The sequence below is a fragment of the Vombatus ursinus genome, unplaced genomic scaffold (assembly GCF_900497805.2).
Source record: "Vombatus ursinus unplaced genomic scaffold, bare-nosed wombat genome assembly UNPS02015030.1, whole genome shotgun sequence".
Taxonomy (NCBI): domain Eukaryota; kingdom Metazoa; phylum Chordata; class Mammalia; order Diprotodontia; family Vombatidae; genus Vombatus; species Vombatus ursinus.
This window is the reverse complement of record NW_020954808.1, coordinates 2,560,353-2,585,943: the sequence shown is the minus strand read 5'-3', so window position 1 is coordinate 2,585,943 and position 25,591 is coordinate 2,560,353. Positions and strand designations below refer to the sequence as shown.

Sequence of the window (25,591 nt, the reverse complement as noted above, 5' to 3'; positions counted from 1 at the left end):
TGCGCAGCCGGTACTTGTCCACGGCGCCCAGGGCGCGGCCGCGGGCGGGGGCGGGCTCGGGGTGTCGGCCGAGCAGGTGTCGTGCGTGTGCGAGGCCCTGCTGCAGGCGGGCCACGCGGGCCGCCTGGGCCGCTTCCTGGGCGCGCTGCCGCCCGCCGAGCGCCTACGTGGCGGCAGCGACGCCCTGCTGCGCGCCCGGGCGCTCGTGGCCTTCCAGCGCGGGGACTTCGCCGAGCTGTACCGGCTGCTGGAGAGCCGGCCCTTCCCCGCGGCGCACCACGCCTTCCTGCAGGACCTCTACCTGCGCGCCCGCTACCGCGAGGCCGAGCGCGCCCGGGGCCGCGCGCTGGGCGCCGTGGACAAGTACCGGCTGCGCAAGAAGTTCCCGCTGCCCAAGACCATCTGGGACGGCGAGGAGACGGTGTACTGCTTCAAGGAGCGCTCGCGGGCCGCGCTCAAGGCCTGCTACCGCGGCAACCGCTACCCCGCGCCCGACGAGAAGCGCCGCCTCGCCGCGCTCACCGGCCTCTCGCTCACGCAGGTCAGCAACTGGTTCAAGAACCGACGGCAGCGCGACCGGACGGGCGGCCTGGGCTTGGGCTCGGGCGGCAGCGGGGCTGCAGCTGCGGCCGCGGCGGGGGCGCCCAGCAGGAGGTGAGACCCCCCCCCGGGGGAGGGCTGGGCACGCCCCCTCCGGCGGTCCAGACTGATGCGGGTCCCCGCTCCCCACTCTGCCTTACAGAACCCCCACTCTTCGGGGTCTCTTCCCTGCCCCTCGGAGAGGGGGAAGGCTGGGCACACCCCCTCCGGCGGTCCTCCCTGTGACCCCGGACATCAGCGGCCCCCTCGCTGCCCTGCCGACAGGGGGAGGGATCGAGGGAGGAGGGGGCAGGGCTGGCCAGAGGCGGCATGCTTGGGCCTCCTGTTTTGTTGTGAAATGTGACCCCTCCTTCGAGGAGCTCCCCTCCCACCCCAAGTCCACGTGGAACTCCCCAGCCGTGCTGCCATCGGGATCCAGTCACCCCGGGTACAGGGCCCAGGGGTGTGTCCCCACCTCACCACCATGTTACACTCGAGGCATCTCAGATGCAGGGAGGGAGAACCTCTTGCTCCTCCCAGCTCCTCCCCCCCCCCTTAAGCCTTTAGGGACCTCGGGACAAAGACCTTCTGGGCCGCCTAGAAAACTCAGCTTTCTGCCTCTCTTTTCTCTTGCCAGTGAGTCAGATGGGAACCCCAGCACAGAAGATGAGTCCAGTCATGGAGCTGAGGATGTGGACACTGGAGCGGGAGCGGCCCCGGGGAGCACAGATGTGCCAGCTCCGGGTTCTGTGTTCCTGGCTGGGGCAGCAGCTCCATCGGGACCCCCGAATGCCCCATCTATCCTGCTCAACGGGGGCTTCTTGACCACGGCTAGCTCCCCGGCTGTGCTGCTGAACGGAGGCTCTCTTATCATTAATGGGCTGGCCCTGGGGGAGGCCCCAGGCCTGGCCCCGCTCTTGCTCACTGGGGCTGCTGGAGGAGGGGGCCCACCACCCTCCAGCCCACAGGCCCAGGCTCAGCTCCCCTCGCTGCTCCAGGTTCCCCAGCCTGGAGACCTGAAGGCTGAAGATGCCCAGCCTGAAGACGGGGGCTCCAAAGGGAACCAGGCGGCTGGGGAGGAAGCCACGGCACTGCAGGGGCTGTCCCTCTCCCAAGTGGTCCCAGGCCCCCAGCCAGCGGCGGCCTTCCCTCCTCCTGCAGTGGTGACGCCTGCTGGGCCGGGGCCTCAGGTGGTACCGCTGTCACCCCCAGGTCCGGTAGCTCCCGTGCCAGCCCCCCAGGTGGTCCCCCTATCTCCATCAGGCCCTGTGTACCCTGGGGCCTCACCCCTGGTCTCCCTTCCCCAAGTGGTGCCCACATCCCAGGTGGTGACCCTGCCCCAAGGCGTGGGGTCCCTACAGCTGTTGGCTGGGCCTGCTAGCCCTGTCAAGGTGGCAGCAGCAACAGGAGCCACCCTGGGCCAGGCCAATGTTCACCTCATCAACCCAGGAATGGGGGTCACAGCTTTGCAGTTACCCACGGGCACCCCAGGTAAACCTCTTTTCCCCTTCCTCAGGCTTCTCAGGGTGGGAGCACGCATAGCCCCTGTGCCGGAATCCCCCCTTTGCTATTTTCCTGCCTGTGTGAACTGGGGAAAGTCCACTTTCCTCTCTGGGCCACTTTGCCTTTTCCAAACTAAATGATTTCTAGGGCCCTTCCCCGTTCCAAACCTGTGATGTGAGGAGGAGGGTGAGGGGAAGACAAGGGAACCTGGGAGGGCGTGGCTTGTTCACCCTCTTACCTCTCTTCACCGCTGCCCTCCTCTCTCCCGATTCAGTGAACCCAGCCCTGAATCCTACCCTGCCCCCTCCCCCCATGTGACCATAGCCAAGGTCTTTTCCCCTCTGGGCCTTCCCTCTTTCCTTTGGTATCATGAATTGGATTCAGTGATCTTGACAAAGCTCCTTCTAGCTCTGAGGCATAAACTGCACAATCTTCCTGTTTTCCCTCTCTCTTTCTCATCTCCTAATTCTTGGCCTGGGAGTTAGGGGCCCTGGTTTGGGACTGTCAGGGCAGTCTGATATGATGTGACCTGGAGGAAGGCCTGGGCCTCATTTTCTCCTGTCAGATGAAGGGGTTTATGTCACCATAGCCCCATGAAGGCAGGAGTGATCCCTGCTAGCAGAGGAGGACGTGGGCTCAGAGTGGAAGAGGTTGGCCAGATGGGCGGCAGGCCCGGGCCACCATCTCATCCCCTCCCCCCTTCCCTGACAGGTAACTTCCTCTTGGCAAACCCGGTTTCCAGCAGCCCTATTGTGACGGGGATGACACTTCAGCAGGGCAAGATCATCCTGACTGCCACCTTCCCAGCCAGCATGCTGGTCTCCCAGACCCTGCCACCCACTGCCGCCAGCCTGGCGCTGCCCGTCAAACAGGAAGCGCCGGCTCCTGTGCCTGAGGGACCCGTCCTGGCCACGGTGGCCCCTGGCCCAGCCCTCCCCCCTTTCTCGGCCCAGCCCCAGGTGCCTGTGGCCCCGGTGGCAGCCGGCCCGGCCTTCTCCCCGGACTCCTCTGGCCTCCTGACCAGCGTCCCCATCCCCGCTGTCCCTTCTTGGCCCGGGGGGCTGGAGTTGGGGGTGGGAACTGAGGGGCTCTTTGAGATGGAGAAAGGGCTAGGAACGGCTGCCCCGCACGCCCTCCTGAGGCTGCCTGATGGAGACGGCCTTCTGCTGGGGGGCACGGGGGCTGAGGAGGGCGATGAGCTGGAGCCTGAGGACAAGGTCTTGACCCAGCTGCAGTCAGTACCTGTGGAGGAGCCCCTGGAGCTGTGACCGGACCTAGACCTCTGTGCTCTTCTCCCTTACTTCACTCCCCAAATGAGGTGCTCTGGAGACTGCAGCGTCCGTCCTTCTTCACGGGGCCAAAGGGGAACGAGTTGGGGGTCCTGTGCCTACCACAAATGCTACTGTCTTCCCAATCATAACACTAATTCACCCCACCCCTTGGGGTCGGAGGCCCCCCTAGGCCCCTCTCCTTCTGGGGGACCCTCAGTTCCCCTGGGAGTGGAGGCTTCAGCTTGTTACAGCCCCCGCCTGCCTGGAGCCATTCCTGGGGGGACTGAGGGGTGGCCACACCCCCATCCCTGTCAAATCCGGTACTGGCTATGAATTGTCTGTGGAAAAACACTATGGCCCTTGGGCCCACCCCTCCCGAGCACCCTGCCCTGACCTGCAAATGGCTGTTAATCTCAGAGGTCCCAGACGGGGGTGTGGGGGTGTGTGATGGCCCAGGGCCCCACCACTACGTGCACACGTCTCCCAAGTAGCCGACAGTGTCTGGGTGGTGGCAGTGAGGGCCCCACAATCCCTCCTTAACCCCAGACCAAAGATCCTTCCTCCCGAGAGGGGGTGACCTTCCTGACCTTGGTTTGTACCTTCCCAAATCTTTATATTTTTCTAGGACATGTTACTGCCTCAATTTCAATAAACCAGACCCAGAAATGCAGGGGGGGTCTCTGATCCTGGGGATGTGGGGGCAAGTCAGCACCCTCCCGATGCCCTTTCTCAACCCCAACTGAGCTTTTGCTTCTTCCTGTGAGGGAAGGAATGTGGGGTTTGTGGTCTGACCACCAAGCGAGGCTGCTGGGGAAGGGGGGTGGTTTAGAGAGGCCAGAAACCGTTTGCTCCCCTCCCCCCCCCCACCATAGTCCCTGTACGTGTCCTAGGATCAGGGGCAGGTCCTGTTTCCATGCCAGGACAGTATTACAACCCAGCATTCTGCAGGGAAAGTCCAAGAACAAGTGTGATTTTATTTTTAGAACAATAAATAATCTATAAATATAACAGAGTTGGAGGGGGGGGGTGGAGTGAGAGGACAATTGGGTTTCAAGTATTTGATCCTGACCCAAAGCTGAGGAAAGTGGGAGCCTGAGTTTGTTGCCCTCATGCCCGGGGTCTCCCCATGTACCCCACTTCCTACAGGATAAATAGGGGTGCTGACTAGCCTATTAGCCCCTGCACATATGTGCTCAGAGGCCAACAAATTCCCAGCGGACAGGCTGGTGGGGGCCAGGCCCCTCTTCCCCGGGTCAGCTCTTGTGGGGGGCGGAGTTTCACGGCCCCTCCCCCACTGGCCACCCGGGGATCAGAGAAGGGGGCAGCCCCTGCTTCACGGAGATGCTGGGCTGTCAGCAAGGGGGCCCTCCAGAGAGGAGCTTGTGCACGCCAGGTCTGGGGAGCTCAGGGCCTTCTCGGCCAGGAGCAGGTGGAAGGGCTTGGGGGATAAGCAGTCATCCTCCTCGCTGGAACAGTCCTGCCTGATGATGCGGTTGTGCTGGCGGCTGAACTTGCGGGCCTTGATGCTAGGGGAGGGGATCACCGAGGGGCGCTCACACATGCTGCCCCCACCCCCTGAGCCTCGGGTGTGAGAGGCAGCAGGGCAGTTTAGCCAAGGCTGGGAACGGGGCCCCTGGATCTTTCATCCCCCAGTGCAAGGCCCGGCTGATCTCTCAGGGGACTTCTCCCATAACCTCTGCCTATCACTATGACCTTGGGCAGGTCACTCCTTCAGGACTTGGCGGGAAGGGCCAATATTGAGTCCTTTAGTTGGGTGACTAACAGTCCCATGGAGTGGCTTCTTCTGCCACAGCCTCCCCTACCCACCCTCTTACCAGTACGGCCTCTTCTCCTGCTTGGTCATGACCCGCCACAGGCCTGCTAGCGCCTGGGTAGCCGCGGTGGATGGCATGCCAGGGTAGGTTCTGAGAGGAAGGGGAGGATGGGGTGAGGAAACCCTGGGGGGGGGCGGGAAGAGCCTGGCCCGGGGAGCCTCAGGACCAGGGGGCTAGTTCCGCTCTGGTGGACTTGGGTAAGACCCCTTCCCCTTTGGGGGGCCATTTTCACACTCATTCCCTGTTCTAAGGCCCTGTGTCCCTAACTCTGACATTCCCTGTTGTAAGACCTCTCCCAGCGTGACATTCTCGGTTCTAAGGGCCCTCCCAGCCTGACATTCCCTGTTCTAAGGGCCCTCCCAGCCTGACAATCCCTGTTCTAAGGGCCCTCCCAGCCTGACATCCCCTGTTCTAAGGCCTCTCCCACCCCGACATTCTTGGTTCTAAGGGCCATCCCAGCCTGATATTCTGTTTTAAGGCCCCTCCCAGCCCTGACATCCCCTGTTCTAAAGGCCCCTCCCAGCCCTGACATTCCCTGTTCTAAGACCTCTCCCAGCCCTGACATTCTCAGTTCTAAGGACTCTCCCAGCTCTGACGTTCTTGGTTTAAATGATCTAAAGGGTCTTCCTTGTTCTGAGTCTATAAATGGTCAGGATCTTCTCCAATATCCTCTCTACCACCAAGAATCCAGAGAAGGAAGCAAAGAAGAATTTTGTTAAGGGATGAACTCAATATGGGGCTTGGGGGAGGCGGGGGTTACACCCTAACCCCCACCCCTCCTTCCCACGTGGCCCAAAAAGCTTCCCTCACCCCCAGGCCTGAAGTCTTACCTTTAGTCCTTCCACAGAGTTAGGGCTACTAGTGATACACAAACATTCCCCTAGAGAAGGAAAGCTGGGAGCTGTTGTCCACCAGTAATTCACCTCCTGACCAGGTTAGTTAAAGAATTCGAGACGAGGACACAGCCCAGGAAGGCCTGCCTCCCCTGACGGGCACCAGGCTTAGACGGGCGGGAGGGGCAGGTTGGCCTAGTGCAGGCTGTGATGGAGGGCGCAGGGAAGGGGCCACGTGAGACTCAGAAAAGCCAGCGTGAGGCTGGGCTGCAAACCCACCGAATGTACTGTCCACGGTTGAGGCGACAGAACATGATGAAGCCGTTGACACATTTCTTCTTCAGTGGGAAAGGACAGGGCGCCTTCTTGCTCTCCTCGTGTCTGCCAAGGCCGCTGCCACTGGGCCCTGCCCGGCTTCTCCTCCGCTTCCTCCCAGAGGAGGGCAGAGGAGAGGCACACTTGGTGGGGGTCCAGGTACAGTCGTCATCCTCATCGCTAGAGGACAGGAAGCTGTCTGGGGTGGGCTGGGAGGCCTGGGGCAGGGAGGAGAGGGCTTAGTCTTCACCCCGGCCTACCTTTTTCAGAGCATCTCAGTCCTGGGAGGCAGATGACTCCAAGGTCATTTCACCCAGCCTCCTGCGCAGTGCAGAAATCTCTGCTTGGAACTTGCCAAGGTGTGGAAGGGTCACTGGACTGGGAGTTGGGAGGCCTCGGTTCAAGCACTAGCTCAGCTGCTTACTAGCTGTGTGGCCCAAGCTAAGTCCCAGCCCCTCTCTGAGCCTCAGTTTCCTCCTCTGAAAAACTGGGTTACTGGAAGAGATGCTCTCCAGAGTTCTTTCTGTTCTGTGACTGTAACCAAGTTCTCGCTGAGACAACTCTGAGGCCAAGCAGCCCAGTTTCCTCATCTGTAAAATGGGGATGATAACAGCACCTCTCTCCTTCCCTCCCCGTGCCTGGCACAGAGCAGGTGCTATACGCACTCATCCCTCTCACGCAGATTTCAGGACAGCTCCTCCTCTCTGCTAGGTCATCCCTTTTCCAGCCCCTTGCCACCCACCTCTGGCCAGCTCCGGGCGGCCAGCCCCTCTCTGAAGTGCCACAGCTTTGGGGCCAGCTGGCCTCTGACCAAGGCAGAAGACACGATCTCACCTTCTGCCATCTGTTCCACCAGGACACCAGTTCTGTCACCCCTGAGCTGGGGCCGGAGTCAGTCTTGCTGGTCTTACTCAGCGAGAGGTAACAGTGGTCTAGAGAGAATGCTGACTGGAAGAGGTTGAGGGAGCGAAGAGGGCCTCCAGGGGCTGATGGGGCTGGGTCCTGGGGCTGGGCGGAAGACAAGGAATGGCATGACAACTCTGGCCAGGCCCGCTTTAAGCTATGGGCCTCCTGCCTCTGCAGCAGCCTCCCGCCCCACTCTGGGACCTCTCCTGTGGCTCACTCCTTCTGAGGCCCCTTGGCTTCCAGGCATCCTGCCCCAACAGAGAAGCTGCCAACTCAGCCCAGCGACTCCCCAACACCTGTCTCTGTCTCTGCCTGTCTCTGTCCTCCTTTCCAATACCTCGGGGCTCCAGCCTCTCCCTGAGGCATAAAGGTGGGGCTGGGGCTTCTTTTTACCAGAAAGGGATGGGGATGGAGCAAGGAGAGGCTTCAAAGCCAGCTACCTTCTTCTGTGGAGCCCCAGCCAGGCTGGCAGAGGAGAAAGAGGACTCAGGACTCAGGCAGACATCTTCAAAGAGATCTGTGAGTACAGGAGACAGAGGGGTGAGGAGGCCCCCCTCCGAAGGTCTCCCAGCCCCCACCCCGTGGCATGTCGGTGCTGTGATGTCACCTTGGGTGAAGCTCTCTGTGCCTTCCTGAAGACTCCTCTCAAGCAGCAGTCGCCCCGGAGAGGTAAAGAGTGAGGGGCTCAGGCCAAGCTCCTCGCAGGGCTGGCCAACTCCAGGCCAGCTCCTGGTCCTGAGAGAATCCACCACAGGGCTCCCTGGAAACCAGACAGGCGAGCCTGAGCTACACAAGCTACTCCTCCATCAACAGGCCCCAAGTTGGACGGAACCCAGATAAGGACGACAGGGACCCAGAAGAGACTCTCCCTCCTATCCAGGAGCGCAGTAAGGACTCTGGGAAGCAGGCTGCCTCTGAGCTCCAAGAAAGGCTTAGGCAGTGCACCCAACCATGAACAAGGCTGGGGCTCGGCAGCTGACTCCCTCTCCAGGCCTCAGTTTCCCTGTTTGTATGGCGATGGGGTTAGACGAGGTAGTTTCCTAAGGTTCCACCATCCCACATCTTCCACATATGTGCCAAGGCCCCTTCCAGCAAGGATGCCTCACCATCTCTCAGGATCCTCTGGATCTCCAGCTTAGAAACTCAGTCTGGGCCATTTCAGATTCTGTCCCACCAGGGGCTGGGTCGAGGCTCCAAAGCACAGTCTGCCCAGGTCTTCGCCGTCTTGGCTTGGCTGGGCTGTATGGTCTCAGCCCAAACCACAGCTTCTCCCAAGCTCTGGGGCCCGGGCTCAGACAGAAGGGAAGCCAGAGAGGCTGCATCCACCCGCCCCGCTCACCATGGGGGCTGCTGTCGGGGGGCCCGGCTGAGAGCCAAGGCCCTGTGTCCACTGCCTCCTCCTCTTCCTCCTCCTTGCAGGAGTCATAGAACACCAGCTCCTGCCTGCAAGACAGTGGGGTGCAAGAAGAATCAGAGATTTGAGAGAGCCTTTTAATCCAGCCCTTCACCTCACAGAGGAGACCAAGGTACAGAGTTCACACAGAACTAGAAAGGACCCCAAGGAACAGCCCCCAGCCCCAGCCAGTTCTGGCCTATCTAGGGACATGCCATCACAGTTCCAGGCCCACAGCCTCCAGGGGACCTTGCTCCAGGAGGGGAATGCAGCCGCAGTGCCTGCCCATCCCCTGCGTGAAGGCAAGATGCCTCTGCCTTCCCACTGGGAGCCCTAGGTGGTCTGGCTCCATCCCCCCTCTTTGTCTGCCTCTCACTCATCTCCAGACCAGCTGAGCCCATTGGCTCACAACCACAGAATGCCAGCCAGGCATTCAATAAGAGCCTACCCTGTGCCAGGACTGTGCTAAGGGCTGGGGATACAAAGAAAGGCAGAACCCTTCCCTGCCCTCAGGGAGCTTGTGGTCTAAGGAGGAGACCACGACATGCAAACGACCATGCATGTGGAGGGTGAGCTGGAGGTGAAGGCAGAGGGCAGGCCTGACGGGAGCCCCGAGAGGCCTCAGGAGTCACCTGCTCCCCCAAGGGGGCCGCCACGATCACCCTCCCTCTCCCTGTTCCTCCTCCTCTGTGGTCCAGGCTCTGGACTCTGAGGCCTGGCAGAACGAGTTTAATCTTTCACGTGACTGCCCTTCAGATCCGAGGTGGCAATTCTCACGTCCCTCCAAGGATGAGCCTCCCATGATCCTTCCGGAGACCCTTAAATGGCTGGCCGTGCCAGCCGCCTTCCTTGGAGCTCTGTCCCTATTTGTTATTGTCATAATTGTCACTGGCCTTCCTGAAATGGGGCGCCCAGAAGTGACCTGACGAAGCAGAGGCCTGCAGGGCCATCCTTCTCCACAGCCTGGACGTTTGGCTCCTACTAGGAGGGCCCAAGACTGTACTTCAGAGACCTGCATGGGGACATCTGGAAGCGAAGTGACTTGCCCAGGGTGAAGAAGCCAGTGCGGGGCAGAAAGAAGACTTGACCCCAGGTCTTCTGCCTCTCAGGCCAGCCCTCTCTCCATCATGCCACGCTCTCCCTCCGCCCTCAAGGACTATAATTCTGAGCCAGAGCTGACCCACCTTGGCTGCGGAAGTTCCCTACCCACAGAAGTAAAATCACAAGTCCAGTGGAAAATGGAAAAACAACGGCATTGATTTCGTTGGCGACTGCACTGTACCCCACAAGACCCCCAGTTCTTTGCATGAGGATATTTGCTTGCCCGGCCCCCCCAGTTCCTCTCGGCTGATATGTGGAGCCAAATGTCCCACAGACATGCATTTCAGCCTCCCAATGAGGGATCCTTGGTTTCAGTCATTCAGATCCCAGCAACATCCCCTCTCGTGGCACCACGCCTCGCCTCCTTCGGGTCGTCTGAGCCGCCCGCCGGATGCTGCCTCTTTTGGAAGCCTTCCCTGACACCCTCAGACGAAGACGTTGAGACTGGCTGGTCTCTTGCACCGATCAGTCTGCCCTTTCCTATGGTCATTTGATTGTATAATCTTCTTCCTCTAGCCGAGGTAGGTGGTAGTGCTTGGCACAGAGCACTGGGGCCTGGAATCAGGAAGACCAGAGTTCAAATCTGGCCTCTGACACTTCATAGCTATGTGACCTTGGACAAGTCACTTCACCTCTCTGTGTGTCTCAGTTCTCCCAGCCATAAAACGAGAATGATAATAACCCCTCTCTCCCAGAGCTGTTGTGAGGATCAAAGTGCTTAGCACACAGCAGGTGCTTAATCAGTGCTCTGTCTTCTGTCCTGAGCATGCCACTTCTGTTCTTTAGGTCTGGGCAGGCCCCTGATAAGCTGGGGCATCTGGAAGAGGGTGACTAGGATGGTCACCCGCCATCCAAGCACTAGGAATGGTTCCCATCTTCCAGGCTCTCAGGTGGAAGGCTGAGGATTCTCCTTCTGCTCGGCTAGAGCAGGCAGAGCTGCAGAGACAGGCTGAGGAAGCACAAAAGGCACGTTTGGGGCCGACGGAGAGGAAAGCTTTCTGCTCCATGGAGCCGCTGGCCAGTGGGAGGGGCTTGCTCTTCTTCCTGTGCCATCTGTCAGGGAAGAGGCTGAGGGGACTCCTGGTCGGGTCGGAGCCTCCGCTCTAACACCAACCCTAAATGCACTGAGGCTTTTCCGAGTCTCCAAGCTCCATGCCCATCGAGCCCACGGGAATGAAGGCGTGGAGGTAAAAGTCAAGGCCTCCTTCCACCAGGAGGTTCCCCTTTAGCACGCCCCCTCCTCAGAGTTCCTGACTGCCCCGCAGCCTGAGCAACCTGAATCATGAGCAGGAGTTCCTTGGCTCTCCTCCCTCCAGCAAATAACCCCAGGGTAAAGATTGGAACACGAGGAGTAGAAAAAAACAGTAACAATTCACATCCCTACACCTGCAAGGTGGCTCTGCGACCCTGGGCCTCAGTTTACTTCTCTGTAAAATGAGGGCGTTGGACGACACAATTCCTGGGGTCAAAGAATCACGAACTTGAGAGGTGGAAGATGCCAGCCATGTCCCCAGAGGAAGGCCTATTGCCTTTACCATCCTCAACTTGGTGACTTCTGCCTCTGCTATTCCACGAGCCCCTGAGCTGGGAAGCATTCGTGACGCCCACACAACTCTAAGGGTGACTCATAGCTGGGCTCCGAGGGTCCAGTGACAGGCCTCTAGTTTGGAGGACTTCGAGGCCAGGGCTCTTGGTGGAGGTGAGAGCAGGGAGGGCCTTACCTGGGCAGAGGCTCACTCCAGGGGTGAGGTGTCAGCCACTCACCACCTGCTGTCATTTGGGGCTCGCAGGTGGGGCAGGGGCACTCTTCCTGGGCACTGGATCCTCCACAACAGGCTGGTGCAGGAGAGGCAGGGAACAGCTCTGCCTGGCTCCCTTTGCAGACAGGGCCAGGAAAGGAAAGAAGACCCCACCACCATTATGGTGTCAGCCCTCCCTTCCCAGCAAGGATCTCTGAATCTCAAGCCTCCCCTGAGGATTGAACCCCACCCTCCCTCCCCCATAGGCTTAGTACCAGGGGCTGAAGGTTCAGAGCGGAATGAGGGGAAACAGAGTGGAGGGTGGGGCTGAGGAACCAACTTGCTACGCAGCGGTGAACCCCGCCTTCAGCCATCTCCAGAAGTGTGAGCCCAGCTCCTCTGTGGGATGGGGGCAACCAGGACTCCAGTTGTCGGCAAGGGGTGGGGAGTCTCCTGGGGAGAGCGGCTTCCCCCGTAGCTTCTCCTCTGCTTCTGTTTGGGCTCAATTTGTCCACCGGCTGCCTCCCTGGTTGGGAGGGGCCTCTGCCTAGGGCCAGGCATGGATGAGGATCTGTGGCCCCTGCTCTTCGTTCTGAGAAACCAAAGTGACTGGAATTGGAGAGGAATGCTAGACCCCTTAGCGGGCAACACCAAAAACACTCCCTTCTGGGTTCAAGGCAGTATGTGTCCTCTGAGAAGCAGCTAAGTGATGCAGTAGATAGAGCGATGAGGCGCTTACCAGCTATGTGGCCCTAGGCAAGTTACTTAAGGGCTAGAGTTGCCTTAGTTTCCTCTACTGTAAAATGGGTATAACAATAACACCTACCTCCCAGGATTGTTCTGAGTATCAAATGAGTTGATATTTGTAAAGAGCTTTTCAAACCTTCAAGCGCTCTATAAACATTGCTGTTGTTACCAAGTCCTGGTTACTGTACAAGGCACTGCGCAGAGAGAGAAAGTCTGCCTTCATACTATGTACAGTCTAATGGGGTTGCAGGACACAGGTAGAACGTGACGAGGACAAGGGAAAGTTAGGTAAAGTGCCATGGGAAGGGGTGCAGGGGTGGGGAAGGAAGGGAGCTCACTTTCATCTAGCTGGGCCAGGAAAGGCTCAAAGGAAGAGATGCTGGTCTGAGATGAGCCTTCAAACAGGCAAAGGTAGGAAAGGGGAATCTCTTCCAAGTGAGGAATGGCATAAACAAAGACACAGCTAGGAGACAGGACAAGGAAGCGGGGGAAAAACCAGACCAGCCTGGCCAGAACCGAGAATGGAGTGAGGCGAGGATGGTGGGCCTCGAATGTCAGGGATGAAGTTTAGACTTCATCCACCAGGAAGGGGGTTTCTGAAGATTTTTGAACAAACAAGTGCTGGAATCAGAGCAGTGCATTAGGAAAACAATTTGGGCATTGGGGTGAAAAATGAATTGAAGTGGGATAGAAGGATTAAGTGCCTCTATTCTAAAGCAGCAGTCATCAAAACCATCTGATATTGGCTAAATCATAGATCAATGGAAGAGATGAGACAAGGGGATTCAGAAACAACAGAACACAATAACCCAGTGTTTGATAAAGTAGAAAACAGAGGTTACCAAGGGATAAAAACTGCTGGAAAAATGAGAAAGCAGTTTGGCAGAAACTAGGTTTAGACTGGCTTGTTATACCCCACCCCACAATGCATTCTTAAGGAACACATGACCTTAATGTTAAAGACCATCCCATAAAAAAATTAGAAGAGAGATGGATCACGTACCTCTCCCAGCTATAGGTAGGAGATGTATTCTTAACCAAACAGAAGACAGAGGCAACCAAAAGATAAAACAGATAACTTTGATTACTCAAAACTGAAAAGCTTCTGCAAAGTCAACATTAATGCCTCTAGCATAAGAAGGGAAGTGGTAAAATGGGAAAAAAATCTTTGTATCAGATTTCTCTGATATGGCTTTAATATCCAAGATATATAAATAATTAATACATACATAAATATACACACCAGCATGCATACACACGTGTATATGTATATATAAATGACTAATGGCCATTCTCCAATAGAAAAATGGTCAAAGGATATAAACAAACAGTTCACAAAAGAAGAAATGCAAAGTATTCACAACCACATGAAAAAAATCACTAATGAGAGAAATACAAATCAAAACAACTCTGAGGTTTCACCTCACATGCTGCAAATTGGCAAAAATGACCAAAAATGACAACAGTTAATGTTGGGGGGGGTGTGAGAAGAAAGGTACCCTAAAACATAGTTGATAAAGCTGTGATATGGCACAACCGTTTTGGAAGGCAATTTGGAATCATGCAAAGAAAGTGACTAAAATATCCATACTCTTTGAACCAAAGACTCCATTATTGGTTTACACTCCAAGGAAGCTATCGAGAAGAAGAAAGTCCCCACATAAGTACTCCAAAATATTGATAGCAACACTTTTTGGGATAGCTGAGAATTGGAAACCAAGTTGATAGCCAAAGTTTAGCCACTGAAGAATGACTAAATACGTTGTGGTCCATTAATGCAATAGAATATGACTGCTAGAAGAAATGATGTGTGTAGCTTTTTTCCAGTTGGAATCATGGAGGGCACAGAAGAAAAGAAGAAGCAACTGTCCATTCCAGAATCCCTTCTGAAAAAACAAAAGGCTTTTGTGATACTGAAGGCCAATCACCTGAAGAAGAAGATGGCTATAAAAAAGCTCTGTAAAATGTGGAGAAAAGTTATCTATGGAAAAGCTAAGGCCTCTCATAAGGACAGATGTACAGAAGCAAAATCTGGCTGACTAGAATGGTATGCAAAGCTGGCACCTACTATGTACCTGCTGAACTGAAGTTAGCTTTTGTGATCAAAATCAGAGATATCAATAGACCTTTGGGCTAAGGTCCAAAGAATATTGTAGTTTCTTCGTCTTTGCCAAATCTTCAATGGCACTTTTGTTAACCTTAGCAAAGCTTCATTTAACATGCTGAGGACTGTGGAACCATATATTGCATGGGGTTACCCAAACATGAAGTCTGTGAATGACTTGATTTACAAATGTGGTTATGGCAAGATCAAGAAACAGAGAATTGCCCTGGTAATGCCATTATTGCAAAATCTCTTGGTAAATATGGAATTATCTGCAGAGGACTTGATCTATGAGATCTACACTATTGGCAAGCACTTCAAAGCTGCCAACAACTTTCTGTGTCCCTTCAAATGATCTTTTCCACAGGACAAAATGAAGGAAAAAAAAAGCATTTTGTGGAAGGTGGAGATGCTGGTAACAGGAAAACCAGATCAATAGGCTTATTAGGAGAATGAACCAAAGGTCTCTACCATGATTATTTTTCTAATAGTCTGTTAATAAAAATGCCTGTGATTAAAAAAAGAAAGAAAGAAATGATGTGTGTGATGCGTACAGAGAAGCTTGGAAATCTCTACGTGAACTGATGTAGAAGGAAGTAATCAGAGCCAAGAAAATAATACACACAATGACCATAACAAGGTCACACACTAAAAAATCAAAAGCAAATGTAACAAAATTGTAAAGATCAAGTACGACTAGCACGAAGAGAGCCGAGAAGACACCCTCAATCTTTATGGAGATGGGAGGTCCACAGATTTGAACACGTTTTCAGACTTTTTCAATGTATCTAGTTGTGCAGACTTTTTCTTCCCTCTCCAATAAAATATTATTTGCCATATGGGCTGGCTTTCAGGGAAGGGAAAGGGGACAGATACATGGGATACTATGAAACAAGAAATATCAGTAAAAACTTTTTTTTTTTTTAAAAAGCAAGATTAAGTGCTTCAGGGGGAAGCGCCCTGGGCCAGATATCAAGAGACCTGGGCGTTGGCCTGGCTTCTGATAATAACTAGTTATTTGACTTTGAGCAAGTCTCGCTCTTCACAGGGCCTCAGATTCTGCTCACCCCTCCTCACTGAGGCCCCCATAAAATGAGTTGGGCCAAGTCAGCGCTTTCCACTCGTCCACAGCTAATACTTATCAGTCTATGAAACAAATGGTCATCATTTTTAAAGTTTACCAATGTGAAAAAGAAAACAAAACGAAAACAAAAAGACTGACGACTGCTCCTTACCTCCTGTATCCTCCTCTGCCTACCCCCTTTCTCCCCCTGGCCTGGCAAAGAGCTTAGAGATGATCTAGAACTCATTTAATAGATGGAGAAACCAAGGCCGAGAGAAGCTAAGGGACTTGCCCAAGGTCACAGAGGGAGAAAGTAAAGAGTTGAGATAGAATGTGAGCTCCTAAAAAATAAATAAATGAATAAATAAATAAAAGAATGTAAGTTCCTTGTGGGCAAGCCCTGTTTCCTTTTTTGTCTTTGTATCTCTGGTGTCTTGCACAGAGACTGGCCCACAGGAGGCACTAACTAAACCCCAGGTACCTGACTCCCAGTTCTGCACTCTGTTCCTGGAGTGATGCTTCCAGATGTCACTGGCTGAGACCTTACTGAAGAGAAGGCACCCTCCACAGGTACAGATCGCAGCCCCTGCACCCAGGGGCATCCCATGCAATTTCTGTCCATGTCTTCTAAACACCCCCCACAGCCCAGAAGATCCCACTAGTGTACTAGGGGTCCCCTGTTTGTCCCAGCGTGATCCCCAGCTTTGACCAAACCCCCTCAGTTACAAGCAAGTGCTGAATCAAATGGGGCCTAGGGACTGAGTGATCTCTTCCAGCTTTCTCTCTCCTCTTGTGGTCAGGAGGAATGGACTCCTTCCTCACAATACCAGTTCACATGTCCATAGTACATGAGATTTATGAAGCGCTTTCCTTAGAACCATTCTTTAAGGCACAGGACTAGTATTATCACCCCAACTGTTTAGATCAACAAACTAAGGGATTAGCCCAATGTCACTTAGCTCCTTAATGTTCTGAGCCAAGAGGCAGACCCAGGCCGGAGGCCAATCAATATTCTTTCCAATATGGCCTATCTTCTATCTTCAGAGAGGATGGTAGGATTTACAGGTGAAGAGGCCTTGGAGACCATCTAGCCCAACCCACACATTATACAAGGAAAAAACACAAGGCCAAGGGAAAAAGACACTTGCCCAAGGTCACGAAGGGCATGAGCAGCAGAACCAGGATGCATCCTCTGATTGCCAACCCCATGTTCTTCCTGCTGTAACAGTTTAGAAAGGTGGTGCCAGTTGAGCTGGGCACTGGAAGGATCGAGAGCAATCAGACAAGCGGGGGGGGGGGCGGGCATGCCAGGGATGGCACAGCTGGAGGCCCTGAGCAGCCCAGTTTGGCCAGAGGGCAGGGTATGCAGTAGGGAGTAGTGGGTGGGAATCTGGGGTCCAGGAGTAGTCAGTTTTTCAACAAATAGCAAGGATTTCTCCTGAGCAGCCATGGGATCTCTACAGATGTTTGCTCCCAAAGCAAAAAGGGCAGGTGGCTGAGGGCCAGCCCTGAGGGACCCGGCTGGCTCTCGGCCAAGAGGAGGTCTGTCCTTGTTCCTCAGTGTGCCCGGCCTCACCACCCCAGTCAGCCCAAGCTTTCAACTACTGCAATAAGGTGGAAGGGGCCATCTGGGTGCTTCCTTCCCCCCTCCTATGCTAACTTTCCAACTTGTTTCTTCTTGCAAGGCTTATGGCAAATACCCAGGAACCAGGCTCTTCAGACATGAGGGGAGCTCTGGGGTGCTGACTCTTTCATTTTGTTTTTGCCTGGGGATGTAGGAGGCTTCCTGCATCCAGTCCCACGTCCACCAAGCTCTATATGGGGACATGTAAATGGGTCAGATCTGGGTCTCTTCTCTTCTTAATTCTTCCTACATTTGTACTTTGAAAATCCATTCCCCCACTCACCTAGTAGGAGCCAAGTTTCCTCCCTGGGAACTTCGTCTCATCTTCCTGAAAGTCCCCAGACAGGAATTCTGCCCCCTACCCTGAAAATGATCAACTGTGTGGCACAGGATGAGGGAGATACCCCTGGAAAGCAGTTCGAATGAAAAAGCCCTGGGGACGGTGGACCTCTTAACATGTGCTATCAGTGTGATGTGGCAGACAATTTTCATTTGGTAGTACAGGTGTTATTATCCCCATTTCACAGCTAAGAAAACTAAGGCTCAGAAAGTGAAAGGGACTTGCCCAGAAGCACAGAGCTAGTCCTAATGAGCTAAGACTAGACTCGTGGCCAGCTGGAGCTGGAAGGAAGCTCAGAGGTCATGCAGTCCAACCTGAATGAGAATCCTCTCTAAGCATCCCCTGCACCCGTCTGAAGACCTTCAGTGATGGGCGGCAGCCCATTTCAGTCAGGGACAGTTCTAATTAATTGTGCAAAAGTGTTTACTCAAACTAAGCCAAAATTCTCCTCTCGGCGACTTCCTAGTTCTGCCAAACATGCCAACTCTACTGGTCTCATCCTTGGGAACGCCAGCCCTTCAGACACCTGAAGACAGCCAAGGCGCACCCCCCCTCCTGCTCTCCAGCTCTCAGCAGCCTGTTCCTTCACCTGATTTTCACGCAGCCGGGTCTCTGCTCATTTAGATGAAACAAGCCCAGGGAGAAGATGCAACTTGTTCAGTCACCCAAAAGGAAAGGGAAGGGCAGACTGGAGCTCAGTCTCAGGCTCCCAACTCCCAGCTGAGCCTGGGCTCTACTGCACATCCAGGCCTTCCCCGGGCCAGGCCTCCCACAGTCCAGTGTGAGACTTCTGCTCCCCACCTGCACCCCACCTCAAAATCCCCTCCCCAGGCCCCAGTTACGTAGGGGTTACCTTCTTTGTCTGACGGCTGGAATAAGAGAAGAGACTTGGCCACATCAATGCTTCGCTGGAGGTGTTTGATATAGTGCAGAACGTGCAGGAGAATCTCCTTCTGTGCCCAAAAGAAACAGAGGGTGTGGGTGAAATCGGGAATCAGAAAGAACTTCCCCATGAAACGCCTCACTCGGGTCAGTCAGTCAGTCAGTATTTACCCAGTAGAGGCCTGGACTAGCCAGGGCCCCTGCAGCTCAGTATCGTTGAGCTTCGTCTCTGCCTAAAGGGGAATTTCCATTAATTTCTAAACTACGGGGTACAAGATGGCGGAAGCATCACTGGACAGCAGTCCCAATGAAAGAGGCCTGAGGCAGCCAGGTGGCACAATGGATAGAGCCCCAGGCCTGCAGGCAGGAAGACTTCAGTTCAAATCCAGCCTTGGATACTGATTAGCAGTTGCGTGACCCTGGGCAAGTCATCTCACCTCTGTTTGCCTCAGTTTCCTCAAATGAAAAATGAGGATCATAACAGTACCCACCAAGAAATGATGAGCAGGATGCTTTCAGAAAAACATGGGAAGACTTTTACAAACTGATGCAAAGTGAAGCGAGCAGAATCAGAATCAGTTGTCCACAGTCATAGCAATGGTGTACAACGACTAACTGTGAAGAAGCAGAATGATGGTGCTTCCTCCTGCATGGGCCAGCTCACCCAATATTCCCACACTGGAATATTGCTGTCAGGTTCGTCCATTTTCTCTTCTTTGGCCTCTTCAACCTTGTCACAGAGCACACTCAGTGCTGGAAGGAACCTCAAAGATCATTTGGTACCAGTCTTGGATTTGGAGGCTCGGAGAGGAAGCAACAACCTAAGCGGTGGCCCGGCCCAGCCAGAACTCCAGCCTCAGACTCCTGACCCCTGCCACGCTCAGCAGGGTGGGGCAGGGCTCACTTCTAGCTAACTTGGCCCCACACCATCAGGCTCTGAGAATGCCCAATCAGCCATCTCTGCTGAGAGGGGAGAAAGCCAGTGAGGCCAGGCAGCCAGGCCTCCCACAGGAGAAATGTCAGTGGGGGCTCCCGCTTCTCTCTCCACCCTGCTGTCCACCCTCAGGGGCTGACAGATGGTCACCAGCACAGTGGCGAAATGCAAAGAATACAGAATTTAGAGCCAAAGGGCCCGAGTTCAAATCACTATGTGGCCCCATGGGAGCTGGGGCAGGTCCCCTTGGGCTATGAAATCCTAGGACCTTCTCTGAGGGATCATCCATTGGCCAGTTTGTCTCCTAAAGCCCCCTGGCTCCCTGTCCTGTGTCTCACCTGCTTTCCCACAGCCCTTGGCCCACCCTCCCCCTGTACCTTGGTGAGTTTTTTGCTGCTGGCCTGCAGGGGGATAGGCAGTAGCATGGCTAACTCTTGAAGCGTACTGGTATGATTTCGCCTCCGTTTTCTGTTCAGGGAGAGAATGCAGAAGAGGTCAGTGAGCACCCCAAATCTAGGCCTAGATTCTGATCCTGCCTATAGGTCCTCAGGAAAGAGATCTCAGCTGGTCCTTTTAGACTAGGGTCAAAGGACTAGACCACTACCCCCAAACAGGTGATCCATGCATGATGCTATCTGCTCATATTTACACAGCAGACCAGGGTCCTGTGAGATGGACAGCACAAGTACTATTATTAGGCCTCTAGGTGGCTAAGAGGACTGGCCTTGGACACAGGAGGCCCTGAGTTCAAATCTTGTCTCAGACACTTACTAGCTACATGACCTTGGGCAAAGCCACTTCCCTCTCTCGGTCTCAGTTTCCTCATCTGTAAAATGGGGATATGAATAGCATCCACTTCCCAACATTGCTGTGAGGACCAAAGGAGCTAATATATGCAGGGCTAAATGTTATTTATTATTATGATGCCTGTTTTACAGATATAAAAACTAAGGTTCTGAGGTGGATGTGGAGACCCGGAATCGGCCAGCTCAGCTGTTCCTGCCCCAGAACAAGCTGCTTCTCCTCACTGCCTCAGTTTCCTCATCTGCCAAGTGAGACTTGGACCAGCTCAGAGCCCCCTTGTGGCTTTGTGTCCTGGGCTCACCTGCAGGCTCGTGCGAGGCAAATAGACCCATGCCCTCCTACTTCCAATTTTTGTAATATTTACCCTCAACACCCAATGTTAACAGCAGCAATAAGTCTTGGTGTTTGTGTGGCATTGTAGAACTTCCAAACCAGGAGAAGGTGGTCTGGGGAGACACAGACAGGCCTTAGAAAAAAAGCCCCAGGGAAGGACCCAATCCAGAGGGCAGTTTGCTGATGGCTTTGGCTTAGGTTTCATTAACTTAGAGCTGTTTGGGGAAGGATAGCTTGGGCCAAAGGGAATGGAAGCTGCAGACACTTGCATAAAGCCACAGATAGCAGAGCCCTGCTCACAGACAGTCTGTGCCTTAAGCTCCTGTCAAACAGAGCAATGGGGGCTCCCTGGGGGCCCTGTCTGGAGCTGGACCAGGAGCAGGAGCTAATTTCAGAGCTGAATGATCCCTCTGAGGCCTCCTTGTCCAGCTTAGCACCAAGCAGGATTCCCCAGAGCATCATAATAACGATGATGATGATGATGATGATGATGATGCCAGAGTAAGGATTTAAGATTGGCCAAATCATTTACATACATTAGCTCAAATGACCCTCACACCCTAGTAAAATCAGTACTCCTTTGATAGTATGATGAAGCTTTGATGTCATGAATGTGGGTGCTCCATATAAAATTACAGATGGAAAAGATCACAGCCTCTCATTCAGTGCTACCTTCATCCATGTTCTCCTGTAAATCCTCCTAAAAGGGGTCCATCCTCCCAATTCGCTAGAGGGATTCCTTTAAATCGAAAGTTCCCAACATGGGGCTCACATAATCCCCGAAGAGAGGATGGTAAAGGCTAAAATTCATTTCCTTTCATATTGAGTAAGGGGTATCCTCAGGTCAAATACCACTTATCCAAGGAAGGTTTTCATGGTCTCCTCAGTTGCTATTCACTGCTCTCCCCTCTCCTCCCACCAGATTGCCTTCAATCTAATCTGTATGTATGTGTGTACAGATAGATAAGTATATCTCTCTATCTAGTGTGCAAGTTATTTGGTGTTTCACCCCTTAAAATGCAAGCTCCCTGAGGGCAGGAACTATCTTTGCCCTTCTTTGTACCCCTGGCTCAGCAGATATCAGGCTCAAAGCAGGTGCTGGCGGCTGCTGGTTTGCCCACAGTCCCAAAGCTAGCATCACAGGTGGGGCCCCAAAGCAATCCTTTGTGAGCTTCAGCCAGCTTTCCACCGGGTCAAACCGCCTGATTTCCCACAAGGCTCTTCCAGCCTGTGCTGAAGCTTTTTAGTGATGGGGAATCCCCAGTCCTCAAGAGGTGACCCTTTCTGCTTCTAGGTCCCTCCTCTTTTCAAGCTCCAATCAGGCAACCTCTCTTCAATATCCCCTCCCAGGCCTCTCTAGGACAAGTTTAACAACTAAATTGTCTTGCACTGAAAAATCACATTATCAGAAAGTCCAGGAATAGCAAAAACCTCAAAGGCCACCTAATCCACCCCTTTATTTTTCAGATGAGGAAGCTAAGACCCAAAGAAGAATCAACTTGTCCCAGATCACGTAGGTGGCATATGTGGAATTGGAACCCAGACCTTTGGACTCAAATCCAATGTTCTCTCCACCTCTCTTCCCTCTGTTAAGAATCTCTAGCTCTGTCATCTGTTCTGGTACAAAGAGGAGACTCCTTCCCCCTCCTGGTGCTCCCCTGTTACCTCTCACTGGGGCAGAGTGGGCCCATTCTGCAGCCAGGGCCTCCTTGAGGCCGTTCAGGGGGTATATGGGTGTCCACTGGGGCCTCACATCTGGAAAGGGAGATGAAAGAAGGGGAAGCAATCAGTGGGCCATTGGCCTCCGACACCCTTGGGACTGGTACTTCTCTCTCGAGGCCCCAAGTTGGCCTTCTAAGAAAGGAGGCAGAATCCATGGGGAGAAGAGGGTCATCTCTTCCCCTGGGGCCCTGGAAGGAGTGGGGGAAATATAAAGGAAGGGAGATTAGGATCTGGGAGGAAGGGGGAAATCTGGCAAAGGTTCCCTAAGGCAGGTAGGGGTGGGCTGGGTCATTGTCCTTAGAGACACAGGCCAGCTAGGGAGTGAAGGATGGGAGAGGAAGGAGGCAAGGCCCAGGAAGAATTGGGTGGAAGGGCCCCTGGATTGTATTGGAGGGAAAGAACTGAGGGGGAGGGCAGGGCATGGAGGGAGGGGCCTGGGCATCTTCAGAGGGGAGAATGCAGGAAGGGAGAGGACAAGTGTGGGGGAGAAGCCTTTGGGAAGCGGGAGGAAGGATCTGGGGGAGGGGCTCTGGGAGGTAGAATGCCAAGGAATGGGAAGGGGGAAATTTGGAGTGGGGCCCAGGGGAAGGGTGCAGGCTTCCCCAGCGGTGGAGGGGACCCTAGAAGACAGGGCACGGTTTTTTCGGGGGGGGCGAGGCCCTTGGAAGCAGGACAAGGAGATCAAGAGGGGAGGGAGGCAGGGCATGGGGGAAGGGTCTGGGCATCCCCAGTTAGGGAGAGATGGAAAGGAAGGGACCCTGGGAGTTGGGAAGCAGGTGGGTGGGATGTGCGAGGGTCAAGAGAGGGAGTAGAAAGCTGGGGGAGAAACGTGGAGGAGGGCCCAAGTAACGGGGTGGGGCGCAGACCGGGGGGGAGGTGTTGGGGGAGGGGACACTGGAGTCGGGAGCAGGCAAGGGGGGGCCAAGGGAGCTGGGGGAGGGGAACAGGGCTCCTGGGTGGGGCCAGGAGATCTGGGGGCGGGGCATAGGGAGGGACCCCGGGGTGGGGCGGGTGGCCCCACCTTGAGGAGAGAGGGCAGGCGATGTGCCCAGTCGGTACCACTACCACCCCCCCGCCCCAGTACCCTCCTGCCGCGCCTCCTCCAGCCCCGGCCTCCCTCCAGCAGCGTCCTGCCCCCGATTGCTGCCCGGGAGCAGGCGCGAGACCCCAGGCGGGCCGGGGAGGGGAGGGGGGGGGCAGGGGAAAGCCGCCACGCGCACGCGCGCCCGTCCCTCTGGCCTGCGAACCCCGGGCCTGGAACCTAGCGCGTGCAGCCGCCGCAGCCGCCGGAGCCGCCGCAGCCGCCGCAGCCGCCGCAGCCGCCGCAGCCGCCGCAGCCGCCGCAGCCGCCGCAGCCGCCTTCGTCCTCGCCTCTGTTGCAAGAGCCACAGCTGCCCTGAAGCCCAGCTGCAGCCCGCGCACGGCCAACCGACTGGCCAATAGCGCTCCGCCTCGCTGCTTTGGCCCCGCCCCATTCCCCTGCGGCAGGCCTGGAGCTTCCTGAGCTTCCCGCATTTTGCAATCTCTACCCTGGATTGGACGGAAGCCTCGTTGGCTCCGCCCCTCTCGCTCCCTTCCAGCCTCTCGGCTCTCTCATCGAGCTGAGCTGACTCGTGACGCTGCGCCTCCAGTCATCTGGCCCCTGCCTGCCAGTCACGAGGCGCTTTCCCGCCTTTTGTGGGGGGGCCCCGCCTCTTTAGTTAACAGGCTCCTGCCCTCCCTCCCCCCTGCTCCACCCCCCCGCCCACAAATTCCCCACGACTCCTCCCAGTCCAGGGTATTTGCCCTCCCTCCAATTGTCAACTGTCAACCGTCAACTGTCAACTATCAACTGTTAACGTCTCTGGAGGGGGGAGGGGCTTCGGAAAGGAGGACATGTTACCTCCCCTTCCCGACCCCCCTGCGCCCCACTGCTCCCTCCCACTGTCTTCACGGGGCTCTCTCACTTTCCAATCCCCTTCCCTGTCCTTCCACCATGTTCTTCAGTCTGGCATTCAAGGCCTCCATCACCGATAGAAGAGAGCTTGTGAAGGCCATGTAGGCCCTGATCTTCCACATGGGGAAACTGAGGCATGGAGAGTTTTACCCGCAGGCGTGGATGTACTTCTCTCGTTCCCCTCCCCCTCCCCAGTCCCAGAAGGCCATCATGGCCAGGCCCTGGTGGAGCAAACCATCCATGGGGATAGAGGGGCTGCACTGCGTGGGTGCAGGTGAGGCCCAGTGACTGGGGGTTGGGGGACAAGGGACTGGCTCCAGGACGTGGCTGCAGGCTCCCAGGCCCACTCCTTTCCCTAAGTGGAAGGACAGACAAAAGAACTGCAGCGCCCCTGGGACGCACGAGCCAATCCGGGGGGGGGGATTCCCCAAAAGGGCGGGGGGGGGGGGGGGGGGGGGGGGAAGGAGAGGGGGGGCCGCGGAGAAGAGGGGGGGGGGGGGGGGGGGGGGGGAGGCGTGGCCCCGCTTCCAGAGGTGCCCCGCCGGCAGCCTCGCCCCTGCTCGGTTACTGTAGCAACGGCGCGCGCTGGTCTCGCCCCGGTCTGAGGCTTGCAGGAGCCTGCTACCCTTCGGTGGGTTAGCAATCCCATTCAAGTCCCTGCTCTGACCCTGATTCTCAGTTCTCATCACTCAGAATTCAGAACCTGAATCGGACCACTCCTTCGTTTTGCAGATGGGGAAATGATGCAAAGAAAATTGACCTTAAATTAAATGACCTTGAATGAATGAATGAATGAAACATTCATTAAGTGCTTACTACGTGCAAAGCACTAGGAACACAACTAGAAAAGAGTCCCTGCTTTCAAAGAGCTCATGTTCTATGGGGGGAGACAACACACATGGAGAGTCTCAGCTGCAAGTCTGTGGAAAGTTCCCATAGTACTTAAGCAAGCAGCAGCAGCAAAGCAGATGATGAGACCTCTTCTCTAATGTCATTTCCACTAATACAATTATATCAGTTTCTGATGTTGAACCATTTAACTCCGGGCTGGAAGCATGACTATTCCAGAGGTTCTTGGGTTCAGGGTTCTGGGCTTCCTCCTTCAGGGTCTGAGGAGAGGTGATGGACAAGGTGGTGGTAGTGCCTGACTCTGTCTTACTCACAGAACAGTGGAGGGCAGGGGTGGGGGGGGTGGGGAGAGGTCAGGACCAGAACATGAGTCCTCTGGGACTCTAAGCTAATATACTCAAGGTAGCAAGTCCCCTTTCAATGAAGGTCAGGGGATCACAGGATATAGAACTGGGAGAATCCTTAGAGGTGACAATCTAACCCCATTCAGTTTGCAAGTAGGGAAACCTGAATTGGGATGGGAAGTAATTTACCCCAGTTCATACCAGATGGTAAATAGCAGAACTGAGATACAAACACCCAGGTCCTTACCCCAAATATGGCCTTCTTTCTTCCACGAGCCCCAAAATCATTTCCTACATTTGTAAAATGTGGGCTTGTTTTTAAAATTGGGCAAATCCTTCCCCATCTCGGTCTTGGTTTCATCATTTTGGTTCTAGACACAATGATCCTTATTTAAGCTCCCTTGCAGCCCTAAAAATCACACACACACACACAC

The 25,591-nt window shown here is 54.9% G+C and overlaps 2 protein-coding genes and 1 pseudogene across 2 annotated transcripts in view; 2 read left to right on the top strand and 1 right to left on the bottom strand.

Moving 5' to 3' along the window:
- The window catches only part of LOC114030956 (homeobox protein SIX5-like), a 5,325-nt gene extending 1,302 nt beyond the window's left edge, over positions 1 to 4,023 (top strand). The window contains exons 3-5 of the mRNA XM_027845917.1: positions 8 to 654; positions 1,217 to 2,070; positions 2,794 to 4,023. Coding sequence (XP_027701718.1) covers positions 8 to 654; positions 1,217 to 2,070; positions 2,794 to 3,350 — 2,058 coding nt within the window. The 3' untranslated portion in view covers positions 3,351 to 4,023. The remainder of the gene's footprint in view (positions 1 to 7; positions 655 to 1,216; positions 2,071 to 2,793) is intronic.
- Positions 4,024 to 4,127: 104 nt separating this feature from the next.
- On the bottom strand, positions 4,128 to 23,663 carry LOC114031051 (basic helix-loop-helix and HMG box domain-containing protein 1-like). The gene is given in 14 exon segments (XM_027846054.1): positions 4,128 to 4,915; positions 5,177 to 5,278; positions 6,301 to 6,554; positions 7,171 to 7,344; positions 7,683 to 7,759; positions 7,850 to 8,002; positions 8,582 to 8,685; positions 11,458 to 11,611; positions 11,816 to 12,067; positions 18,207 to 18,306; positions 19,547 to 19,637; positions 21,972 to 22,033; positions 22,035 to 22,061; positions 23,352 to 23,663. Coding segments are annotated over 14 exon segments (2,091 nt in total). The 3' UTR covers positions 4,128 to 4,686.
- Positions 14,058 to 17,977, top strand: LOC114030943 (annotated as a pseudogene).
- Positions 23,664 to 25,591: the final 1,928 nt, after the last annotated feature.